At 34.3% G+C, this 24,509-nt stretch overlaps 1 protein-coding gene and 2 non-coding genes across 3 annotated transcripts in view; all 3 read left to right on the plus strand.

Moving 5' to 3' along the window:
• The first annotated feature begins 5,426 nt into the window (after positions 1-5,426).
• The window catches only part of LOC126718176 (nuclear poly(A) polymerase 1-like), a 77,912-nt gene continuing 58,829 nt past the window's right edge, over positions 5,427-24,509 (plus strand). The window contains exon 1 of the mRNA XM_050420262.1: positions 5,427-6,138. Within this exon, the coding sequence (XP_050276219.1) occupies positions 6,099-6,138 (40 nt within the window). The 5' untranslated portion in view covers positions 5,427-6,098. The remainder of the gene's footprint in view (positions 6,139-24,509) is intronic.
• LOC126720147 (U6 spliceosomal RNA) lies at positions 13,388-13,490 on the plus strand. Its single transcript, XR_007653302.1, has one exon. It is a non-coding gene; the product is annotated as a U6 spliceosomal RNA (small nuclear RNA).
• On the plus strand, positions 15,697-15,799 carry LOC126720157 (U6 spliceosomal RNA). Its single transcript, XR_007653311.1, has one exon. It is a non-coding gene; the product is annotated as a U6 spliceosomal RNA (small nuclear RNA).

Raw genomic sequence — 24,509 nt, forward strand, 5'->3', positions numbered from 1 at the left:
AAAAAAAAAAAAATCTCTTTAAGCATTAAAATCTAAACATTCAACACATTTTCACATTCATACATTTACTTATTTTGAACAAAAAGAGTATCTCACAATATATATTTTTTTAAAATAAAAAAATATCTTTAAGCATGCGCATAATGGACGTGTGAGGCTAGTTATTTTTATTATACCTATATTATATCTATATTGTCACGCCCCAAACCTGATACCCGGATTTGTGACCATGACTGGCATGCTAATATCAAGCTTAAACCTGATATTAACAAGAACCAACTTAACTTTTTCCAAAATTTTTACAAAAACTTCCCTCTTTCTTTTCATTCTTATTTCTTTACTTAAATGATATAACTTTCCACTTGATATTCAGAGCATCTACATTGTACCTCAAAAATAACATAATCCATCAATTATTCAATATCCACACTTTCACATAATACATCTCTTAATACTTTAAGGTACACTACTTTCATTAGATCCTAAAATACACTATACTACAAATCTAAACATCAAATTGCTAATTTAGGATCTATACACATAAAACTAAAACCAGCTCCTTCCAAAACTCAACTAAGGCTCCCTTTGCTCTAACATAAAACTTGTTGATTGAAAGAGTGGAAGGGGTGAGCTACACAGCTCAGTAAATGTAAGATATATGAGAATTTAATAAGGATGCATATAAATCAGATCATTTCATTCTATGAATATTCGAATAGGAGAACAACTTTTCATGCATAATATTTTATACTATTCATAATAATAACTTATACGCCTTTCATAGGAAAATAATTATTCTCCATTTTTTTATTAGAATAACATTACCAAAACCTTTTGGATTTAATTTCTTTCATTTCTTACAAAGTCACCAAATGTAATATTGATTGTTTCAAATCAATATATATGCATTCTCATTACAAAATAATTATTTTAACTTAAATCAGATAATTGGTAACTTTGCCTTAAACTAGAAGCATCTTAAAGAATAACAAAACCTTTCTTCCTAAACTTCTTCTTGTAAAATATTATAATTTTCATAGTCATAAAACTTAACGTTTCATAAAGAATAAATATCTTATAACCTTTTAATATAAACTTATACTTTCATCAGAAACTTTATCTTTAAAACGTAACAATATTTCAGAAACTCTTATCTTTAAAGAACAAATTTTCTTTTCATCATAAACTTCTTTTCATGAGAGTTTTTAACTTTTCATAATGCATTTAAACAAAATCATTCTCTCATGATTAATAGCATAATATAACTGTTCATAAATAACTTATTGGTTAGTCCATATCTGATAAGTTTGTACTTATTTGGGAGGCTTCTAGTATCACGGTGCTATGCATCCAACATTCCCCATAATGCCAGGTATTCCCAGGATCACATCATAATACATATCTTTCAATCATGGGGGTAGGTTAACTTCCTCCACAAGTTGGCCGTAACTAACAAGGGCGGGTACAGCAGAGCCAGTCCCACTTAATGACCAATCATATAACATTTTTCATGGAAAGCCAGTAATTAATTCCTACTGACAGAGTTCAGATCACCAGAGGACATAACCCGAAAACCTTTCATACTTATACATCATATTGAAATTTCTTATTTTGCATAACATTTCATAATAATAGCATTTCCATTCTTTTCTTTAAACATCGTGTTCATGGAAATTAGTAATGGCATCAATATGCTTAAATCATATACATAAGGTTTCGAAAGCTCACAAACATATTTTTGTCAGAATAATGATTATATGTCATATCTCTAATCAAAAACCTTTTAATGCATAATATACTTTAAAATAATCTCATGACTTACCAAATATCCATATAACTTATCCCTTACCTGAAAGCAGAGGAATCGAGAGCCTACAGTCGAAGGAGCGTAGACCTGGGGAACTGGTAACACCTAAACCAAATATCAAAGTTTATTACTTACTATCAATTATTCCTTATCATAAACTTACACATTCATCTCAAAGCCTAGGAAATCCTAATCTCACCTCAATGAGGTTCCCACAAACACAAAATACATTCATTAAACAACATGATGTACTAAATCATAGAGAAACTAACATTCTCACACTAATCTCATATCTCTAGAAGAGCCAACTTTATTTCAGAAGGTGTTTTGAGGTTAGGGCGGTAATGCATGCATAAATATAAAATCCTTTAAGCACGGTCATGTAACTATATATATTCATATGGTAACATACAACACGTTGGACAAAACAGCTTCATAAATACAACTTTCGCGTGGTTTAGAACCTCTCCTTTGAGTACTAAACCTCAAACTAAGTTACAAAAAAATTAATCTATGATCTAGACATACCAAAAGATAAGCATAATAAATTATAGCTTAAATCATTCACCCTAACTTTAGAATTAAATCTTCAAAGTTAGGCATGTCCCTTACTGTTCACTGTTTTATTCTAGCAGCATATGCCTCATTTTTAAAATACAAATGAGCCGTCCATACACATCCAAATGTCATGAAATTTTACAAGACAACTCCCTTGTATGTCCAGTATATGCCATAAAATTTTCGGGGTCAAATCATAAAACTATGATTTACTAAAAATCGTATAATACAGCATACTCAAATCTATCCAGGCAGAATTTCATGCAATTTAGAAATTAAACCATTATTTTTATATTGATCCAAATTCTATGAGACCACTTCCATAACAACCACATGTATCTTAGATTCCATAGGAAATATCCCTAGCATCCAAATTCACTGTATACAATTTAATACATAATTTACCATGCATGAACACAAAATCTGTCACAGTGACAGCTTTGCAACATTTTCTCGTAAATTCACAAACAATTATCAAACGACGGTATTTTCATATGGGGGGTTTTTATACACTCATTAGACATGTTATGAAACACTTATACATAGTCATTTAACCATTTAGAGCAAAAATACACACAACAAAAATTCCAGCAGCAGCATCAAAAATACTCATCCTAACTTTTTCTTACTTCCGTAATCATATAAAATCATTAATTAGTAAAAACCTTAATCTACCTTTAACAAACCATCAACACAATTTCAAAGTTTCTTAAAACACTATACATATACATACATATATATATATATATATATATGGACAATAGACTAAAAGAATTACATATCCCCTTACCCTGGACATGGATTCTTGGAGTGATGGAGTTAGAATCACTTTAGCTTCAAGTTGGGTACAAAAGCTTGAGAAGAATTGAAAGAAACATCTTTCCTTGCTGCCTAACCCATAGGTGTGAAAGAGAGAAAAGAGTTAAGAGTTTTTCCTTCTGTAGGGGCACAATTTTAGTGGTCCAATCCTTGTTGGTCAAGTCTTGGCCCAAAAAGTCCCACACAATGAATTTTTTTGTAGAGTATGGGCTAAAGAACTTGGTTTCAGTTAGTTTGAACGGTTTGTTGCATGGATTAAGGGAATACAGAAACAAGAATGAAAATGCCACCGTAAAGAGAGGTCCCTCACAAATGATAAGGCTAAAAACTTGATTAATGGACACAGATTAATGCAGTAAGACTTCTTTACAGTATTCTCTCTCCCTTTTTCTCCGTCCCCTCTCTTGGGGGACTTTTACATATTATATAGGCCCTTGCATATCATCTGGGCTTTACACTTGTTGATCATCCAAACCCCCACTTGAGCACCTATCTCATCAGACACCCCTCTCAATTTTTTGTGAGTTGCGGTAGCCAAGGTAGCACTGTTCAGGGGTCTTCTCCTCATTAATGCGGCCAGGATAATAGTTGTAATGCATTTAATGTGGTGGTGGCAACCTTTGCTGAGATATTTTGGGTTTCCTTCCTTTTTACGTATTGGGAAGATTGACTATAGTGGCTAGGATGTACCTTTGCTCCGGAATTTGCAGTATCCGAGGAGAAATTACTCCTCGGATATGCTCTCTTTGCCCCAGTGGGCCTGAATAAGAATTGCTTGGGCCATGTTGACTCCTCAGACGGGCTGACTCCTCGGACGGGCCTAGGGCCCAGCCAGCCTGTTATTTTGGGCCGGTCCCCACACCTTCTTTTGGTGTTGGACCCGTAGGAATGAAAGAGGTAGAGAGTTCTTGATTGTTGTAGTTGCTTTGAAAGAGTCAAATAAGAGATAAGATGGAGACTTATCTTTCTTTTGGTGTGTGTGAACCCGTGGACTCAAGAGAAAGACTCAAGGGAGCTTCTTAGCTCTTTCCTTAAGAGAAAAGAGTGCAAAGTGTGTTGAAATTTCTGATTTGCTTGAACCCGTGGAAAATGAGAGGAAGTGTGTTTCTTGGATGTTTGTCTTAAGAAAAGTCAAGGAAAAAGTGAGGTAGAGCTTAGTGATTGCATGGCCAACCAAGTCTTGGTCTTTGGGTTTGTTAACATGCATGAAACTTTGGCATTATATGTTGAATTCCCATTGGTTGCATGTGGGTGAAATTTCTATTATACTATCTCATGCACCATGCTTAATTAAAACACCAACTATGTATCTAATAACTTAAACCACTTAATATAGTTTTGTACTTACTTGATATATATACATAATACAAATAGCCATTCAATTATTTATAATCTTTACAATTCTTATTTAATGGCATTATAAAATAATATGTTTATTAAATACTCTTATATTAATTTTAGAAAGTAAGTGGCTTAAAAATAATAATTAACCATTTAAACACATAATTTAATTATAAAGTTGGGTCGGAGTGTTACATATATGAATATGACATATACCAAGTTTAACCATAATATTTAAAGTCCAATGCTAATAATTTTTTTGTAAAGAATTTTTTGCGAGGTACAATAGAATTTCACAATCTGTGGTATTTGCTTCATGATGATTGTTCTTCATTATTAAGTCAAGATACCAAGTAAATTTTTGGTGTAAGTGGGGTTGAATTCTAGATTTTTTATTTAATAAAAAATTTTATCAATTGAGTTAACTAAAATACACATTATTGTAAAGACATTTGAAAGCACTTCTAATAAATTTATTAAAAATATAAACGTTTCACTTTACTACAATAAGTTCTTTAATTATACTCAATTATATCAATTTTGACTAAAATGAGCCACAAAAATTTCAATTCTTATTACCAAAGTTTTCCCCTCCCTTTTTTAATAAGTAAACATTAGATTTAAAATTATTATAATACTATAGATTAATAAATGAAGAAAATATAAACCAATTTAATCGTCTAAATTTTTATTAAAAAAATTACTTAAATTATTAGAAATTATTAATTAATAATGGGAACGATTGTTGTAATGGGTTTTCTAGGATTAAAAAAAAAAAAAAATTATTTAACTCCACCGACCTTGATTTTTATTTTTTTTAATTTGACGTGAAAAGAGGGATATTTCCACTTCCACCGACCTCAATCAAAATAAAAAGACTCCCAATACCCAACGGAGTTCTCATTTTCAGTTTTCAATTTTCAATTCTTTCTCTCTCTCTCTGAGTCTGAATTTGAGTCGAAGAAGAAGAAGAAAGATTTCTCTCTCTCTCTGCGTGAAAGAGCATCAATCGGCTGACGTCTCCATCTTCCTTGATCGCTTGGAGTTCTCGCTCCAACTCAAGCACAAACGGAAATCCTAGAATTCAATCGAAGCCGAACAAGAATTTCTTATCTCCAAGTTGTCACAGCGAAAGAGGGATTTTTGTTTGTTTGTTTGTCAATTAGGGTTTCCTTTCTTTGAGAGATCCAAAGCCCCAAAGGTGCTTGTAAATTGCTTACTATTACTATTAATCAAACCCCAATTTTGTATTTCTTGAAGCATACCCACTTTTAGGGTTTTCATTATACCTCTATATCTCTTTGTAATTTTTCTATCAATTTGACTACTGATAATAGTTGTACCCTTTTTATATGTATCTGGGTTTTTAATTTTGTCTGTAATTCTTGAATATACGCCAAGCGAATTGTATTACATTGTTGTGGCCAGTGTTTTTTCATGAAATTAATGAATATTGATTGAATTTTTCTGACGACTGTTAAATTTTTTTCGATATTCAGTATTTTTTTCTTCTTCTTATTTCTTGTTTGGGTAAATTTTAGTTACTATAATATTGTAAAGAGAGACATTCATAATGGCAATGCCCAAATTGAATCAACTGCCACCGCCGCCGCCTAGGATTGGAATGTGGGAACCGATTTCGACTGCTCAGCCTGCTGAATTGGATATGAGTAGGACCCGGGAATTACAGAAGTTTATGGAGGATGCAGGGTTATACGAGAGTGGTGAAGAATCTCTGAAAAGGCAGGAGGTGCTGGGGAGGTTGGACCAAATTGTGAAAGCATGGGTCAAAAAGGTTACTGAGGCTAAGGGGTATAATGAGGAGGTGGTGGAAGAGGCCAATGCTGTTATCTTTACATTTGGGTCTTATCGGTTGGGTGTGAACGGCCCTGGTGCAGATATTGACACGCTGTGTGTTGGGCCGAGGCATGTTACTCGGGAGGAAGATTTCTTTGGTGAGCTTCAGAGGATGCTGGCTGAGTTGCCTGAAGTACTAGAGTTGCATCCTATCCCTGATGCTTATGTTCCTGTCATGAGGTTTAAGTTCGATGGGGTTTCCATTGATCTTCTTTATGCAAAGTTGGGGTTGTGGGTTATTCCTGATGATTTGGATCTTTCTGTCCCAACTTTGCTGCAAGATTTGGATGAGAAGAGTGTGCGTAGTCTTAATGGGTCTAGAGTTACTGATAAGATCTTGCATATGGTTCCTAATGTCCAGAATTTTCAGATGACATTAAGATGCATAAAATATTGGGCTAAACAGCGTGGCGTTTATTCGAATGTTGCAGGGTTTCTGGGTGGTATAAATTGGGCGATTCTGGTTGCTCGGATATGCCAGTTGTACCCAACTGCACTGCCTAGCTTGTTGGTTTCTCGGTTTTTCAAGCTGTATAGCCAATGGCGGTGGCCTAATCCTGTTTTGCTATGTCCCATTGAAGGAGGATCTTTGGTGCTTCCGTCTTGGGATCCTAGAAGAAATTTCAGAGACAGGAACGATTTAATGCCCATAATCACACCGGTATATCCTTGCATCAACTCCAGTTACAATGTGTCTTCAAGTACACTGTGTATTATGCAGCAAGAATTTCAGAGGGGAAACAATATTTGTGAGGCAATGGATGCAAGTGTGACTGGCTGGAATACTCTTTTTGAGCGTTTTCTTTTCTTTGAAGCATATAAGAACTATCTGCAGATTGATATTACTGCTCGGAAGGATGTTGATTTAATGAATTGGCAAGGATGGGTTGAATCTCGGCTTCGTTTGCTGACTTCAAAGATTGAGAAAGATACAAGAGGGATGCTACAGTGCCACCCACATCCTGGTGAATGTTTGGACAAGTCCAAACGATTCCATCGTTGTTATTTTATGGGCTTGCAGCGGAAACCAGGTGTTTGTGCTCAGGAAGGTGGACCGTTTGATATAAGGTTCACTGTTGAGGAATTTAAGAACATGGTGGGGATGTACACCTATAAAAAGCCTGGGATGTGGATTGGCGTAGGTCACATAAAACGCAATAATATTCCGCTGTTTGTCTTTCCTGGTGGAGTTAGGCCTGCTCGTCCAAAGAGAGAAGCCAGGGAAAATGGTGCTGCTGCTGAAGTTGACGAAGCTGGTGATGGAAAGAAGAGAAAAATAGATGAATCTATCACATGCCATAAGTTGAGAAAATTTGATTCTGTGGCAGGGACTAAGAATATACCTTTGGCAGTGGAAGCTAAATTAGAGGATAGTTCAATCACTGCAAGATGTCCTATTGAGGATTGTTCACAAAGTTGTCTAGGAAATGAAGGGTCTTTCAAATTTAGCCCACCAGTGGGAGCATCATCTTCTGTCAGTGGTTCATCAAGCTCTACCGCAGATGTGATCCTTGTTTCTGATATTGTTCCTGCTCCATCTGTGTGCCAGCAAGGTTCTTCTGAAGTACATGACAGATTTCAAGATGATGCACGATCAATGGGTGAAGTCCAAAAAAATTTTGGTGAAGGAACAAGGGTCGAGAGTGAAGGGGTACGGCAAGGAGTGGCTACAGGGAGAGATTGCTCTACTATCTTCAGGAATGATGCAGGGGTAGAGGAACTTGAGCCTACTGCACCATCCTCTAATGTAGTACCAGCTTCATACGGTGCCCAGAAGCCACTTATCAAGTTTAATTTTACTTCTCTGGTTAGAGCAAACAGCTAGAGCAATACACTAAAATTAACTTGTCTTGAAAGTTTTTTTCAAGGAATGAATTCTTTATAGAGTTTCAGACCTCATCCTTTTTTTTTTTCCCTCCATTGATGACATCTGCAAAGATGGGCTTTGTATTTTTTCTTATTTTTTGGACGTGGCCTGGTTGCTATAGTAGAAGTTTGCAGTTTACAACACAGGCTTCTTTCCTTTACAGACCTCTTGTATTGAAATTAATTTTTAGTGAATGAATTCAGTTTTAGAGATTCTGACTCCTCTCTCTCTCTCTCTCAACATGTGCTGTTTCTTTCCCTCCCTTCGATATATACATTTGTTGAGGTGGAAGTTGTTGGTGATAATAATGGTGATTGTGTTTTGTAATAGATCTGCTTCAATTTGGCTATTGAGAGTATTAATAATTGAATTTGGACAATTGAAAGCTGGTTACTTATTGAATTCTCAATTGTGCGATTTCATTCTTGAGAAATGTTTTCATGAAGCTTCTTGAATGTTAATTCTGAATGTACACAGAATCAAATTGGTTTGCATGGCAATTAGGTGATCTGTGTACGTTTAGAAAAAATCTACTCTTGTGCATTTTTTGCCCAGTTGTCTTAACTTGGATTACTTATAGATATTTCCCCAATCTGCTTTGCTTTTCATTTTAAGAAAATGAATTGAATGGTATGGAAAATTGAAAATTGAATACAAGTAAAGCATACTATTTTTTTCTGAATTTCATAATCAATGGGAATTGGAAACTACTTTCAAATCCTGTTAGTCTGGTCCTTTATAGTTAACAAGATGTGGCGGTAGGTTATCTTCTATTTTCCTCCTTTTTCTGGCAAATGGGGAAAAACTATAGTGTCAGCCATGAGGGTGTTCAAGAACTAGCGTGAAGCCGCTTGTTGTGTGTGATAATTTTTTTAGGTGGTCTCATTAAAGTTATTTTTTGCAATTTGGACTAATTTAATAAATAATAATGTATTTTATAATCCATATTTTCATTTATTATAGGAATAATAACAAATATAATATAAATAATTTATGTCGTACCAAAATGAAAACAATACAATTTTTTTTTTCAAGAATTCAAAAGGCATGTTATCGAAAATACTACAATCCAAGGAAAACTAGGTGTACAACCTTCCCATTTTTTTTCTCATTAGATTTCATTTGAACCATTTAGTTTTGTTGTGTCGTAATAGAGGCACGAAAGTCTTTTTAAATGCAATAAACTCAAAGTGGACTAATTCATTAATTGAATTCAAATGGGCCCTTTAAACTAAACGGTAGAGTCACGCTCTTTAAACTAAGAATGTAGGCATAAGTCATTGGTTAAAATTCGAGATAGGGCTTTTCTATTTTCCACGAAACTCCTGTCTTAGACTTCATTTTTCAGCAGAGCATATAGATATGAAAAAAAAAGGTAACCCCCTGGCCTTAATTTTTTAGTAAAAGTTTAAAACTAATTTTTTCTGCCCTACCATCCAAAACACCAAAAAATGTATCTAAAAAATTTAATAAAACTTAACAAAACTACAATTAAAAAAAAAAAAAAAAGAAAGGGAAAAAAAACCCCACACCAAAGTCAAACTCATTCTCCCAAATAAATAGAACATGTTAGATGTGATGTGATCAAGCCAAATATCTAATGCATAATCAAATTCAAAATTTTCAATAAGGCTTTGAAATCACACAATAGAAATATGTGGTTGTTCCCGAGCGAAAATGCTGGTAGTAACTTTATACATGATGATTGTAACTCTTTTTTCCTTAACAATATATAAATAAGTAAAAAATCAAGAGTACAATTCCAAAGGGAAAAAATTGAGATTTTTTTTTTTGAAAAAAGAAGATTTAAAAAAGAAAAGAAAAAGTATTGTGTAAATACTATCATAATCTAATCTAACATTTAATCCAACATTTGAATAATAAATAGATAAATAAATAATTTTAACCAAAATATTAAATTTGTTTTCTTAAAAATATCAGAGAATACACTAATAATATAAGGAAGAGGAAGAGCAATATAAAATATTCGTAAATACTTAAAACAATTACTCAAGCATCTTGAAACATCATCTAACAAAGACGTAATAATTTGCTGCTAATTTGTTAAACAAAATATTTACAAATAGTGAAAGAAAATTGTAAAGACCTTCTTTTTCAACTGTACAAACTGTTCTTCATTATATTGTCCACACCATCCTATTGTTTTCCAAATAAACTAAAATTTGACAACAATACAAAATTTGACATATTATAATATGATTTTTTCCCAAATCGAGTCAACAAAAACACAATTGATTAAGAGCATTTAGTATTGTAAATAAAATAATAATAAAAATACTTATATCAAGGAACACATGTGAATTTGTCAATAATAGGATAATAGAGGTACAAACTTGATCTAGTAGGAGATCTATAACACACTTGATTCAAACCCCTCTTGTGGGGCAATTGTTAGGTTTTATCTTTTCAACAATCAGTGATTAAGTAAGACTTGTAAATGCCTTTTTAAAGACCATTTTTAAAAAAATGATTTTTTATTCTTCATTAATTTTAATTTTCAGTTATAAACATAAATTAAAGTAGATGAAATGTAAATGCGAAATTATATGTAAAGTTAAAACTGCCTAAGATGAATTTGTAAAGTCAATATATTTATATATTTAATATTATAAAAAAATTAAAGGTAAAAAATGAATAAGAAATAGAATAATGATGTCACCAATAACGTGGTGGATGAGGTGGCTCAATTGGAGTATAGTAACTGTAAGGACTGAAATTGTATTGGTCCCAAAACCGGATTGGGCTCAAACGCTAACGGCCCATACAATAAATTTGTAGAGCGTGGATAGAAGAACTAGATTTATCCCAGAAGAAAAACGATTATACTTAACGATTCAAGACGGTTTGACACAAATAAGATTACCAAATTTATCCTCAAAAAACTAAGTTATTTGTTTCATATGGTTTTCTTCAAGACAGAAATTGTACAAGAGTTCCAATCTCCCCTCTCAGTGCATTCTTCTGGGTTATATATTGCAATCTTGGTGTCATCCTTACCACACACGTGTAGGTTAGATTCGGGGGACTCCTTCCTATCTCATCCAGCACCTCCTAGAACTATCAACCAGTAGCTGTAAGGCTGCTTGATCACTGTTCAGGCATCATTTCCATATTAATGCGGCCAGAGAGTTGGTTGAAAGGCATTTAATGCGGAGGTAGTAGCTTTTGAAGATATTTGTTTACCTTTCTTTTCTTATCCCTGGTCCAATGTCCCATCCTTAGTTGTGGTGTAACTCTGAAGTAAGTCTGTGATGATATGACACTCAGATTTACCTCGGACACACGTTGCCGAGAAGGCTTTTGTCCTCGGACGCTTATTGGACCCATCTCACATTGTCTTTACTCCTCTCTTAACTTTATTCTCCTCATAGCCTTATTTGGGCCTCCTCGGATGGTCTAATGTCCTCGGATAGGGCCATAGGCCCAGTTAATACTGCTTTTAACAATACTTCCTAATTAACTGGCCCCCACAGTAACAATAAATGTTACACTTCATTTTTTAAATATATATATAAATTTGGTTAAAAATAATCGAATACAAGTAATTTATGTAGAAGTAATTGTCCAATAATAAGTTACTTCAATAGAATATGTCAAAAATTTTCATGGTTTAGAAACTGGACCAGACCGATCGATTGAACTGTTTTAACTAGGAATCAGAAACAAAACTGGTCTGGTAAAAACCGATAGTTCAATTGTGAAAACTACATGTTCAATCGGTAAAAATTGAGAACTGGACCCATTTTCAGTTCTTTGAACGTTCAATTTTTTAAAATCATAGAAATTGTGTTTTTAGACTTTTTGATATATACTATACACTGAATTTGTACTCTTATATGATGTAGAACAGACCACCATGGCCTTCCTAGACTTTCACGCGTGCTTGAAATCATCATGCAAGGCAAAAATGTACTAATAGAAATCATGGGTCTCAGAGTTAGAATTGCATGAAATTTGGCAGGATTAAGTGAAATGGCCTTCTGGTAATAATTATGGCTTTGCCATAAGGTAGCCCTTAGAAATGGCAAATTCCTTCATTTAGGCCCGAAAATTGCAATTTTGCCGTTTATAGTAACTTTTGTTTCCTTAATAACTTTTTGCTCAAAATTTAGAATAAGGTCTCGCTTTTTTTGGGACGATCCTTAAGGTCAATAGTTTATGATTTTGCATTTAACTCAAATTTGCCATTTTTGGTAAATTTTGGTATTTTGTTACCTAATCACGTAATTAGTGTGAATTAGGGTTTTAGACGTATTTATATGTTTTGTAGCTGTCAGAGGCAGATCAGATTATTATCAATAAAATGACAGAGTTTTTCTCTAGTGGATTCCAGTTTATCTTCTTGTGGATTTAAGGAACCCCTCGTGGACTCAAGGTTTACAACCTAGGAACTAACAATTTAATTTCTGTCCATCAAAGAGAGCATCATGTGTGCTTTCTTCAGATTTCTGCGACATCATTATGAGTGCCTAAAATCACGTACAATGTATCCTTAGATCCTAGTTGCCAACCCCTAGATAATTACTCTTGTTTCAAGTGTTGGTTTTGTATTTTTCATTAAATAGAGTCTATAAACACAAAAAAATTTCACATTCACTTATATGACAAATGGATAGTAGTAAGTAAAAAAATGATGTCAGTAGTAAATTTAAATAAGAACTAATAAAATCTTGCAAACTCAATTATTGCAAAAAATATTATGATTTTATTAGTGTATATAGCATTGCTCTTCAATAAAATAACATTAGTATACAACCATCATTTACTTAAAGAATAATTCTAACGACACATTTAATTACACGTTTAATTTCATAATTTACTTACTCATGCAACTTTGAGTGCTGGTCATTTTCTACTCATATATACCTATTACTTTTCGTCGACCACACATAATTACACAAGTGAAGCAAGTTATGGAAATTGGGCGTGCCCATGCATGTATCCCATTACTTAAAGAAGAAAAAAAAAAAAAAAAACTCAGCATCCTAGATTGACACGTGTGAAAAATTGTCTAGGTACACGAAGCTAGGCCTTCTAGTTAGGAACCAACTGATCCCACATTGTCTAGTTACACGAAGCTATCTAAGTTTATAAGCAAGAGCGAGAGTACAAGGCTTGTCCCTTCGGGGACATCCGATAAAATTGGAACGATACAGAGAAGATTAGCATGGCCCCTGCGCAAGGATGACACGCATAAATCGAGAAATGGTCCAAATTTTTTTCTTTCCCTAATCCTTGCGTGAATTCTGCTTCACTGTCTTCTTCGTTCTTTTTGCACTTTCTGCTTCTTTACATGCGTTTTGGAGTCTTGCTCAACAGGTTAGCCGAGACTTCTGCTCATAATACTTTTAGAGAGAGTTTGAATCTTTGATAGTCGTTATACTTCAATATTAAAGCTTTAAAATAGAAATTTTTTTTTAGAACTGTTGAAGCTTATTAATATTTCACACCTTCTGGATTCGCTATAGTTTTGATGGTTGACTTAGATATTACCACAATTATATTCCAGATTTTCATTGAATTACATTTGCTGAGTTAGAGCTTCTCTTCACTGTTGTAATAAAGTTGGCTGTTAAATCTCATAAAATGATAAAATTCTTTAAATTTAGAACATTGGTAAAGCTGCAAATGTTAAACTACGAAAATTTTATCTAATTATTGTGTAATCATGACATGAGAGCAAAAATAAAACCCCAATTTGCATTTTTGGCCTAAGTACAGAAACAGAGGGAATGATGACATTATTGATCATTGGCCCGTAAAACACATGATCACTTCTCTGGCTTTCATTGAAATTTGAAATTAAGCAAAGTGAAGGATGGAGTTACTCTGCCTTGAATGTCATAGAGTGACCATAGGCTAAGATTATGATTTTCTTTTTGAACGAGGAAGAAAATATGATGATAGGTTTTTTTACATATATGAATGCAGAAAGAAAATATAAGATCCCTTGCCATCCTGTAGATAGAGCAACCTTTCCAGAGTTTTAGCGATTTGGCGAGGAATTTATCCACCGCAGGTTTGTTCAATACTGTGGAATTAGTCTCTCTTGATATGGTTCAAATTTCAGTTAAAATGAGCCCCTTCCATCCCAGCTCGTAAAGTAGTTGCACATTACCTTCTCATGATGTCCTTAAAAGGAGAAAACCTCAGATTCTTAAGATGTTGAAGCATTTTCAGCAGTAAGATTATTGGAAATTTGGAACAATTTTCACCCCCTGGAGCAAAATTGAACTTAATTATGTAAGGTTATGGTCCATGTAATTCCTGTTTGCTTTGTAAATCTGGTTGATTTTGCCACCATTTCCTACTTTGTGGCATTGCCATTTCCTAACAATGAAGTGTTGGATTCTACAGCTGTGTGCCAATGAGCACTGGGTATGGTTTTTATTTGTTCTGAAGCAAGAATGAAATGATGATTTTTGCAGCCATATTTGTGGGAGAAAATTCAAAGTCTGGATTCTCAAATAGATAGTTGAAGAGAAATATGTGATTTTGTATTTAACTTCTCTTAATCCTAGATAGAATTCACTTGTGAAGTTGAAGGAAGATGTAGGTTAAAAATGTTTGCTTACGGGTGACTTTGCCATGAAAGAGGAATGGATACTTACGGGTGATCAATATAATTGAGGAGATTAGGAGGTTGAGAAAGGATCAGAGTGGTTCGTTTCAACTTTCAAATGGGTTTGTAGGGGAAAGCCTCTTGAGTTGGGTATGTGGGCTCTGCGTATGGGGTTTGAGGGGTTTCTGAGCTCAATTGCTTAGCCTTTTGTTACGGTAGATGCTTTTAGGCAGGACTGTTCGTATCATTCTTTTGTAATTATCTTGGTTTATGTTCGGTAATTTTTTTTCTGTTTGGGGAAAAAAGAGGAAAAAAGAAATGGATATCGTAGATTAGAATGGAGGAAAAGCCTAAGTTTTGGGTTGCTCTAAGCCATTTGAAACGAATATTGTGCGTCCAATAATGCTGTGAAATTCAATAATTTGGATCTCCTCCAAAACTAATTTTGAGGCATTACATATTTCCCTACGGTAATCACGAGCAATATGTATTCTTATTCATGGGAGATAGATAAATAGTGGAGAGGTGGAGGTGGGTTGGAATTACATATATGGGGGAATCACAAAAGAAGATATTATTATTGAATTATCACTTGATTGGTTGAATCTCATGTGAACTCTTAATCCTATATATTAACCAAAGAACTCTTAAATGGTCTAGGGACAACTTTTGCCACAATTTTGTTGATAGTGAAAAAAGAAAAAGAAAAGATAGGTCTATGTAATAACAATTGTCCACCACTCATGGCAAATCACTCTTAACTAATTGTGGAAAAATTGTGACAAATTTTGTGTCCCATTTATTTATATAAACATTGCTCCAAATAATAGTCATGATTTCCCAGGCTCCATCCGCCAACCTTAAGTGCTGGCTTTGTGTTTTCAATGAAATTGGAACAATACAGAGAAGATTAACATTGCCACTCCTCAAGGATGACACACATTAAAAATATGATCACTGGATCTGCCATGTTATGAGTGATTTGGTTCTCATTGAAGCTAACCAAACTGATTGGAGTCACACTTGAGTCTGCCATGAATGTTATGGGTAGTTTTAGTGTGTGAACTCCATTTGGGAATAGATATAAGTTTACAGTTTAAAGTTCAAATCAACTCAATCGTCTATAGGCTAGAAGTTTGTTAGGTATGAGTGCTATTCCTGACTATCATGCTATAAGACCCTTTTTTTTTTTTTTTTGGTGTGTGTGTGTGTGTGGATTAGTCATGCTTCAAGAATTGGCTTTATTCTGTTTTGGATAGGCCTTTTAAGGAGAAGTATGGAATGCCAACCGGCGCCTTCTAATCAATTGATTCTCTAGCCAGGGTGGTGCAAACATTTCAAGATGCTGATGCAGAGTTATATTGACAAAGCCGAGGAAATCAATTAGGTAAATTTTGTTCAACAACTTTATAGAAAAATAGAAAAGGAACAACTGAATAGATAGACTAAACCAAAGTTCAGCCACACAATACTGTGTAGTTTGATTGAAATGTGGAAGTAGATTTTCTTGCCAAGGTTCATGATGCTGAATATACTCATGAAAAAAAGAGAGCCTCTCAATTTGCTTTGAAATGGAGAGAGTTCATTTTATGGGAAAGATTTAGTAGTTAACAAATCTAAAGGTAAGTAATAGTGTCACATCATTTTGTAATCAGTAAATCAGTTTAGCATTCCTTATTTGGTGGAATGAAATTTTAAATTAAAAAAGTGTTACGTCTATAACATTTTCACAATACCACTGCACACTTTTGGTGCGGTGGTCATTCCACAAGTATAAGTGCTTGTGGAGTGTAAGGGGCAAGGGTTGGGATTCAAGTCTCAAGGGGGGAGCTTCACACACATATACATTTATATTAGATTAGACTAGAATTTTTATCTTATATTAAAAAAAAAAAAATTTCACAATAAATCTTAGATAGTAAGTTATTACTAGTTCTAATTTAAACACACTACTAAAATTAATTTTTTGTCTGCCAATAACAACCTGCAATTTATGATTTTTTGTGAAAATATTATGGATATAACATTTCTTTATAAATTATGTGGCACTCATGTACACTCATAGATTTACTAAATCAGAACCATGAAGCAAGGCAAATAAAGAGAATCCTGATATGCTGATGAAGGTGTGGTGTGCCTAATTTCCTTAGGTTACGATTTGATTTTCTTTTAAGAGGAAGAAAAAACTATGACAGTTGCTCACTTATAGGAATGCAGAATGATAAAAAATTATGACAGTTTCCAGTGTGATTCCTCCATGTGATGAATAACTGTTAACAGTCCAGATCAAATCCTACAGTCAATAAATATATCCATCCAACATACGCACACACATCATTGTGTAATTAGTCTCTCTAGCTATGAGGTGTTGGGACCTAAAGCTGTGTAGTGTGCCACTAAATGACCCACTGGGAATAGTTCTGGATTTATACATATAAACATTGCTTTAATGTAAAGGATTGGGTGCTTTGTTTATGTTAAATTCTTTGTTTTTGGCAGTGGTTGTTGGTGTTTCTATACTCTCTTTTGTTTTACAGGAACACAGTAGCTTAGTTATGATGGCTGGTTGGTTTCTCCCACCACCGTGGTAGAACATAGCAAAAGATGTTCTTCCAGTTGCGTAGAAATCTTGAATGAGGAATTTATTTGGAGGGAAAGAATTTATCCTCACCTATCCATCAGGTCATGTGAATATGTGACCAAGTCCAAGTCTGAACGTACCATTTTTTTTTTTTTTTTTTCAGTCTTCCATTTGTATTTTTTTTTCCTTTTATATATATTGTTATACTGACACGACAAATTTCACAATATTTTCACAATTATTGAGGTGTCAATTTCTTATAAGTCAAAATAAAATATGAAATTGTGACCAACCACAACTGAAAATAAATGTTTTGTGAAAATGTTGTGACACTTGTTGGGTAAATGTGTAAAAGTTACGGTACTTTTGGTTTGTTTAATATGTACTGTTCATCGCTTTTTATTTTTTTATTTATTTTTTTTCCAGTCATCGATTTGTGCTCTTTTTTTCTATATATAAAAAGAGCAAATAGGCTCATGAATAGTGTTATGAACAGTATTTTTGGTTTAGTGACTTGCCTTTTTCCTTCTTTTTTTTCTTTCAAGTTCACCAACTTGGTTTGAGCTTGTTTTTTTTTTTTTAAAAGGATCTTTATATGTTTACTTTTTACTTGTAATATAAGCTTACATTGTATACACACAAAAAGTAGCAAATACTATATAAATTTGTAAAAAAAAATTGTACAAATTTTGCAAATGTGTACAACATTTACCAATTTTCATGTGTTTATAATATAAATTTACATTGTAAGTGCAATGTATATTTCTATATATATATATATATATATATATATATATTATAAAAAGAGTAAATGGGAAAAGTTATAGTAATTTCACTACAGTAGTTTTGGTTTGTTTAACTTTCACTGTTTTGTTGGCATTTTTTTTATTATTATTTTTTTATTTTTGTGAATGCATAAAATTGTAGTATATTTGCTATATTATTTTTGGTTTGTCTACAATAATTTTCACAACACTTTCATAACAAATCAAATATGGCCTTTATAACCTTCATTAATGGAGGATAATGGTTAGCTGACCGTTTTCCGGTTACCACATATTTAGAGCATGTATTGATTGTCATCATTCATCATCTATTCAATATGGATGACTGTTACTTACATATCCGTCTTGCTAGCAGTACAAGGTTGTCTATTAAGGTGGATGACCTTATCAAAATTTTCGTACCCATCAGGAGGAATTTCCTCTAATCTATTAACTACATGGAAACTTAAGTGAATATCTATGTGTACTTTTAGCTATATGTGTGAATGATTTTATAAATTGCCACATAATGTAATATGGGTGCCTCCTCCAAATAAGCCTAGGAAAACCAAACCAGTAATAGACCTAGGAAGGATTTAACTTAGCTTTCCTCTAGGTAAACCGAATCCACTATGAAAGAATTGAAGTTTACACAATAGTGACTTAGACCATTAACATCCTATTGTTACCTCGAGTATGAAACTTACTACCATGACCATATGACAGCTCTAAGTCCACGAACTACTTCTTTCTTGGATTCCCAGCAAGCACAAGCACTCCCGCTTGTATATCTTTAAGCTCTAGAATTTGCTACTGAATTGATTACCAAGCTCTCGATATCAATCTTGAGATTGGAAACCCTAAGTGTATGTGAAGGCAAACACCTCTAGATTTCACAAAAGTTTCACACACACAGCATAAAGAGCAACCTTAGAGAGTTTTTGGGTACAAAACCTTAGATCTACAAAAGAGGCACAAGATGCACTCTAATCTCTCTAAAAACTAATAAAAACGTCCTTAGGGTTTCCTTTATATATATGAGTGTTTTACTTGAAACCCAATACGTTTAAGTAGAGTTTGGGTTGAATTGGAATTCTGCAGAAAAATAAATCTGCACGTGGTTCAATCGATCGAGTCTAATTTTCGATCGATCGAACCTTGCAGATTTAGTCTAGTAAATTCTGCAATCACTCAATTCCAATTTTACAAATAAACATACTTTGAACAAGCCTAAACCTAAACTCTATGTTTTGATCATGGTTTGCTAATATAATACAAATTGAAGTTTTAATACATTAGTTCTTAAAGTCTTAGAACCTAACACTTTTGAAAAACTGTCACTATTTGCCTTTAAAAATTGAAAACACGCGCTTTTTGTGGGTAAGCTTGTCGCGAAGTTACTCGCAAAAATGCCACTGAAGCATATAAACTGTTTCGCGGGTAGCTGTTTCTCGCGAGACAGTCGCGAAAGTCTGTATGAATTTTAGTGTTTTCTTATTTTTGCCATCCTCATTTTCGTGGGAATAGCTAACTTGCGACTTACTCGCGAAAATGCCTCTAAAAGAGTTTTTCGATAAAAACAAGAAATTGACATTTTGAACAAAAACTCTAAACACACAAAAGTATAAAAACACTTTCAAAAACATATAAAATACTCAAAATCTTTTTGGGTTTGATCAACAAGCAATTGAGTATACATATCACATTTGAACACGTACAATCATACAAATGGAATAAGCATTCATTGAACATTAGACTAGTGTGTTGTATGTGTGGATCAAGTACGAACTAGTCTATACTCTAGTATGAAGTTTCAATGATCAATTCAATCAAGTCATACACATAACTAGTACAAAGTCAAGTGACCTATCTCACTTGAAGAAATGAACATATATGACCCCTCACCAATGTGATTACAATAGATTGAAAGCTTTTCATTTGGCTTCCATTTTTCACACTTTTGATCAAATACAACTTAGATTTTGAGAAGCGATGCCATAAACATTTTGATATAACTTTGACAAACATGAGCCTTTGGCTTTGGCACCATATATTTTAATACAAATCACTTTCTCTTTTTCCTAGTCAAATATTAGTTTGTGCGATGGCTTTTTCAGCTCAATATCTTTTTTCAAGATAGACATTTGTAGAGCTCTTAAAAAAGATAAAAAAAATGTATGATGAGATATATAGACACAAGTCTACTCATGTATCAAGATCAAGCAAGACTATTGACCAATCATTCATGACAAGCTTGAAGATCTATTTACAACAATCAAAATGTAAATTTCTAGATGTCGCTCACACTTAGAAAATGTGCATACATAACAAGTTGCTCGTAAATGCACTATGCCATTAGTACGGAGGTACTAGGCCAAACTCTCATGTGATATACACAACACAAGCGATCAAACTTTTTGAGATTTTTCACTTTTTATGGGTTTTTGAATTTTTTAACACACTCAAAAATAGAATAAGCAAAGTAAGATCAACAAAAACAACGAGCAAAATCATGAAAAAGAAACATGCTATAAACCAGAAGCAATGAAACAAGAAGATTGCATATGTCATGATGCATGAAACTATAACCCTAATACGTTAGAAGTATTAATGCATGGGTATAGAATGATTATGCATGAGTACCTTTCTTTACCCACACTGTATGAGTGTTTTGGGTGAGATCCTTAGATGAAGGGGTACGACTGACATAACTCTCAAACCTCGGGGTGAAGCTAGTAAGGCATAAATGTTCTTTAACATCTCCATAACATCTCCAATGAGTTGTCCCTCATTTTCTCCTTTAACTTGTGTTCCATTTGGCATTCTTCATGCATTGTCTTGGCCATGCATAGAATTAGCCCTCTTAAGTGCATGAAACTTGAAGCAGTTTGGCCTTGTGTGCCTTCGCACGCCACAATGATGACAAAAATGTTTCACTTAAGGTCCCCTTTGACTTTTGGGTAATGACTTCCCTTTATCCTTTGGTTTTGCACCAATGGTTCTATTTGCAACAACAGGGATCTCAATCTTAGGTTTCACCTCTTTGAGTTTCTTTACATTTTTGGCCGACACAAGCCTCACTTCCTTCTTGCGTTCGTTGCTTGAGCTTTCTTCACCGGTATAGCCTAGACCGATCTTGTCATGTGAAGATTTTTGAGAAGATAGCACGTTGTCAAGTTTCTTGGTGGAAATGCACTCTACTTTGACGTTTGCTTGAATAATTTCAAGTTAAAGAAACTTGATTTTTGAATAGGCTTCCACCAATTCTCCCTTAAGTCCTTCAACTTCACATTTTGTCTCCTTAAGTTGCACAAGTGTGCACCTATACTCTTCTTCAATTTTATTCATCTTCTTAACAACATTGTTTGCAACCTTGGCATATTTTCCACAATCTTCTAGCAATGCATCATACACTTCTTGAAGGTTCTTCTCACCTTCATTGAGGCACACATCCTCATCTTCCTCATCTTCAACTTCCCCACCTTCGGAATGTACACCAAGCTCATCAGCCAAGTTGCTCAAATCATCCCTAGAGTCAACCATGGTAATTGCCATGAAAGCTGAATAGTTTCCCTAACTATCACACTCTCCTTCTGCATCAAAATTTGAGATTTTGGAATCGCTAAGGGTAGTGGCAAACACTTTACCCTTTCCTCTCAAATAGTTTGGACATTCTTTCTTGAGATGTCCATGACCGTTACATTCATAGCACACTATTCCTTGAGTGGATGGAGAATCCTTCTCGTCTTTCTTCTTGAACTCCTTCTTATCACCTTTTGAGGATGAAAATTTTCCTTAGCCAAAAGACTTCCCACCGTTCATCATCTTGAGAAATTTCCAGAAGTTCTTTGCAAGAAATGCCACCTCCTTCTCCACATCATCTTCTTCAGAGGAATCATTCGTTCTCTCATTTATAGTTTTGAGAGCAAGTGATTTATTGGACTTGTGAGAAGGCAGTCCGAGCTCATAGGTTTGGAGAGATCTAATGAGTTCTTGAATCTTTATCTCATCCAAATCTTTACTCCCCTTAATGGCTGTGACCTTAGCCTGGAAGCTTTCAGGTAAAGATCTCAAAATCTTCCTTACCATCTTAGCATCTTCAATCTTCTCCCCAAGATTGAGCTTGGTAGTCACTATCTCGTTGAGTCTTCCATAGAAGGAATCAAACGACTCATCGTCACTCATCTTTACTTCTTCAAATCGAGTAGTGAGCATTTGAAGCTTAGTGTCTTTGACCTTCTTGGTACCTTCGTAGGTCGTCTCAAGAATGATCCACGCCTCCTTGGCGGTATTCACATGCGAAATCCTATGGAACTCATCAATAGAAACAACATAGAAAATAGCGTTAATCGCTTTGCTATTGGCGTTTGCCAAAGCAAGCAGCCTTATCCCATTCGGATTTGGCAGTAGTGGGTCTAACATACCCATTCTCAACGGAATTCCATACCGTTTCATCAATAGCACAAAGAAAAGCACGAATACGTACTTTCCAAAAAGCATAATTACTCCCATCAAAGAATGGAGGAGCATTAAGAGATTGAGATCGATCCATCTCACTTGGGGTCTAGGATCACACTAGGATAATGAAATCCGATAAGTATAAAACACAAGAGCTTGTTTAGACTCCTAAATTAAAATTACGGCTAGATTGCTTTTACTCTAACTTAGACTAAGTGCGGAATAAGAATAAATGAGCGCAAACAACCGATAACACTACCCTAAGCCATATTCATCCATTATCAACAATATAAAGTAAAGCTTAAGAGTAGGGAAGAGAGATGCAAACATAAGATAACACCGAGACGTGTTATTGAAGAGGAAATCGAAGAACTCGGCAAAAAATCTCTCCGCCACCCTCCAAGTGGTAATCGATCCACTAGAGAATAAAGTTGGAGTACATGAATAACAAAAGACCCTCCAAGCCTAGTCTACCCAATGTACTTGAGCCCTCCAAGTTTCTGCTACCAACTGGCTTCTCAGAACCTTGTCTTCTCTAGCTTTCCCGGATCCTGCAATACGCCCGATTGCATCCGCCAATGATTGGCTCCTTCCAATACTTCCCAGCAGCATGGAAAGCTCACTTGACACTCAGATTGGGTATGGTAAGTGTTTGGGCTATCAACATCTCAAGGATTTAGAGTATAACAATCTCTAACTCTCAAGTGTGTATTCTAGGGTTTTCTCTCTTAAAAGCACTCCTTACAATATGTGGATAATGAGGGTATATATAGTGTGGGTAAAGAATTGGTAAAACAATCATGACAAATTAGCTAAACAGAATGTTTCGCGAGTATTTCGCGGGAAGCCCTTCCTCGTGAAAGACTTCGCAAAAACTCCAGGCTGCCATGACTCTTCACATTCCAGTCATGTGCTCTACACGTGGCTACTTTGCTGGTTAGCTTTTCACGAGCTTCTCGGAAAATTCACTTGTTCTTCGTTTTAAGCTTGAGTCTTCACACTCTCTCACACTTAGTCCTTACAATTAAAAACCCCACATAAATACAGGGAAAAATTCGCATTCCAGTCACGTGCTCTACACGTGGCTACTTCGCGAGTTAGCCTCTCACGAGCTTCTCGCGAAATTCACTTGTTCTTCGTTTTAAGCTTGAGTTTTCACAGTCTCTCACACTTAGCCCTTACAATTAAAAACCCTACATAAATACAAGAAAAAAAATGATTGAATAAAATTACAATCAAATTTGGTACGGAATTAAAGCCAACACAAAATAGTTGTAAATTACAACTATATAATACTTATATATAGCTATTAGACATGAGCCAATGTTCACTTCGCGATATTAGTCTTGATTACTGTTGAAATTATTTACCAATCAACCAAATGATATAAAAAATATAAAAGATAAAAATTTGCTTAATTCGGGTCTATTTGGGATCCGTTTATTTTGCTGAAACTAAATTTTTTTTGCTGAAAGTACTATAGATAAAGGTAAAAGTTAGTTGAAATAGTACAATGAGACCCATGAATAGTACAAAAAAGTGTAGTGGGGTCCATGAATAGTAGCAAAAATAAGCTAAATAGTAAAATAAGCTGGCAAAAAATAAGCTATCCAAACGGACACTTAGTACCCGTTTGGGTACAGCTGAAATAGACCTACGTCTGTGTTTCAGCATTTTCCCTTTTTTTTTTTTTTTTTTTTTTTTTTTGAGAACATGCACTGGTGCGTTTCTGTCTTTTCCAGTGGGTCCTGTGCACTGTTCACGGGACCCACAAACCTCTTTTTTTACCAAAACTTTAATTAAAAATGGGTCTCACGGCACTAATCACACATTTAAAAATTATTTTGTTATAGTGTTTTTAGTTTTCAGCAAAA

Source organism: Quercus robur, chromosome 3, assembly GCF_932294415.1.
Source record: "Quercus robur chromosome 3, dhQueRobu3.1, whole genome shotgun sequence".
Classification (NCBI taxonomy): Eukaryota; Viridiplantae; Streptophyta; class Magnoliopsida; order Fagales; family Fagaceae; genus Quercus; species Quercus robur.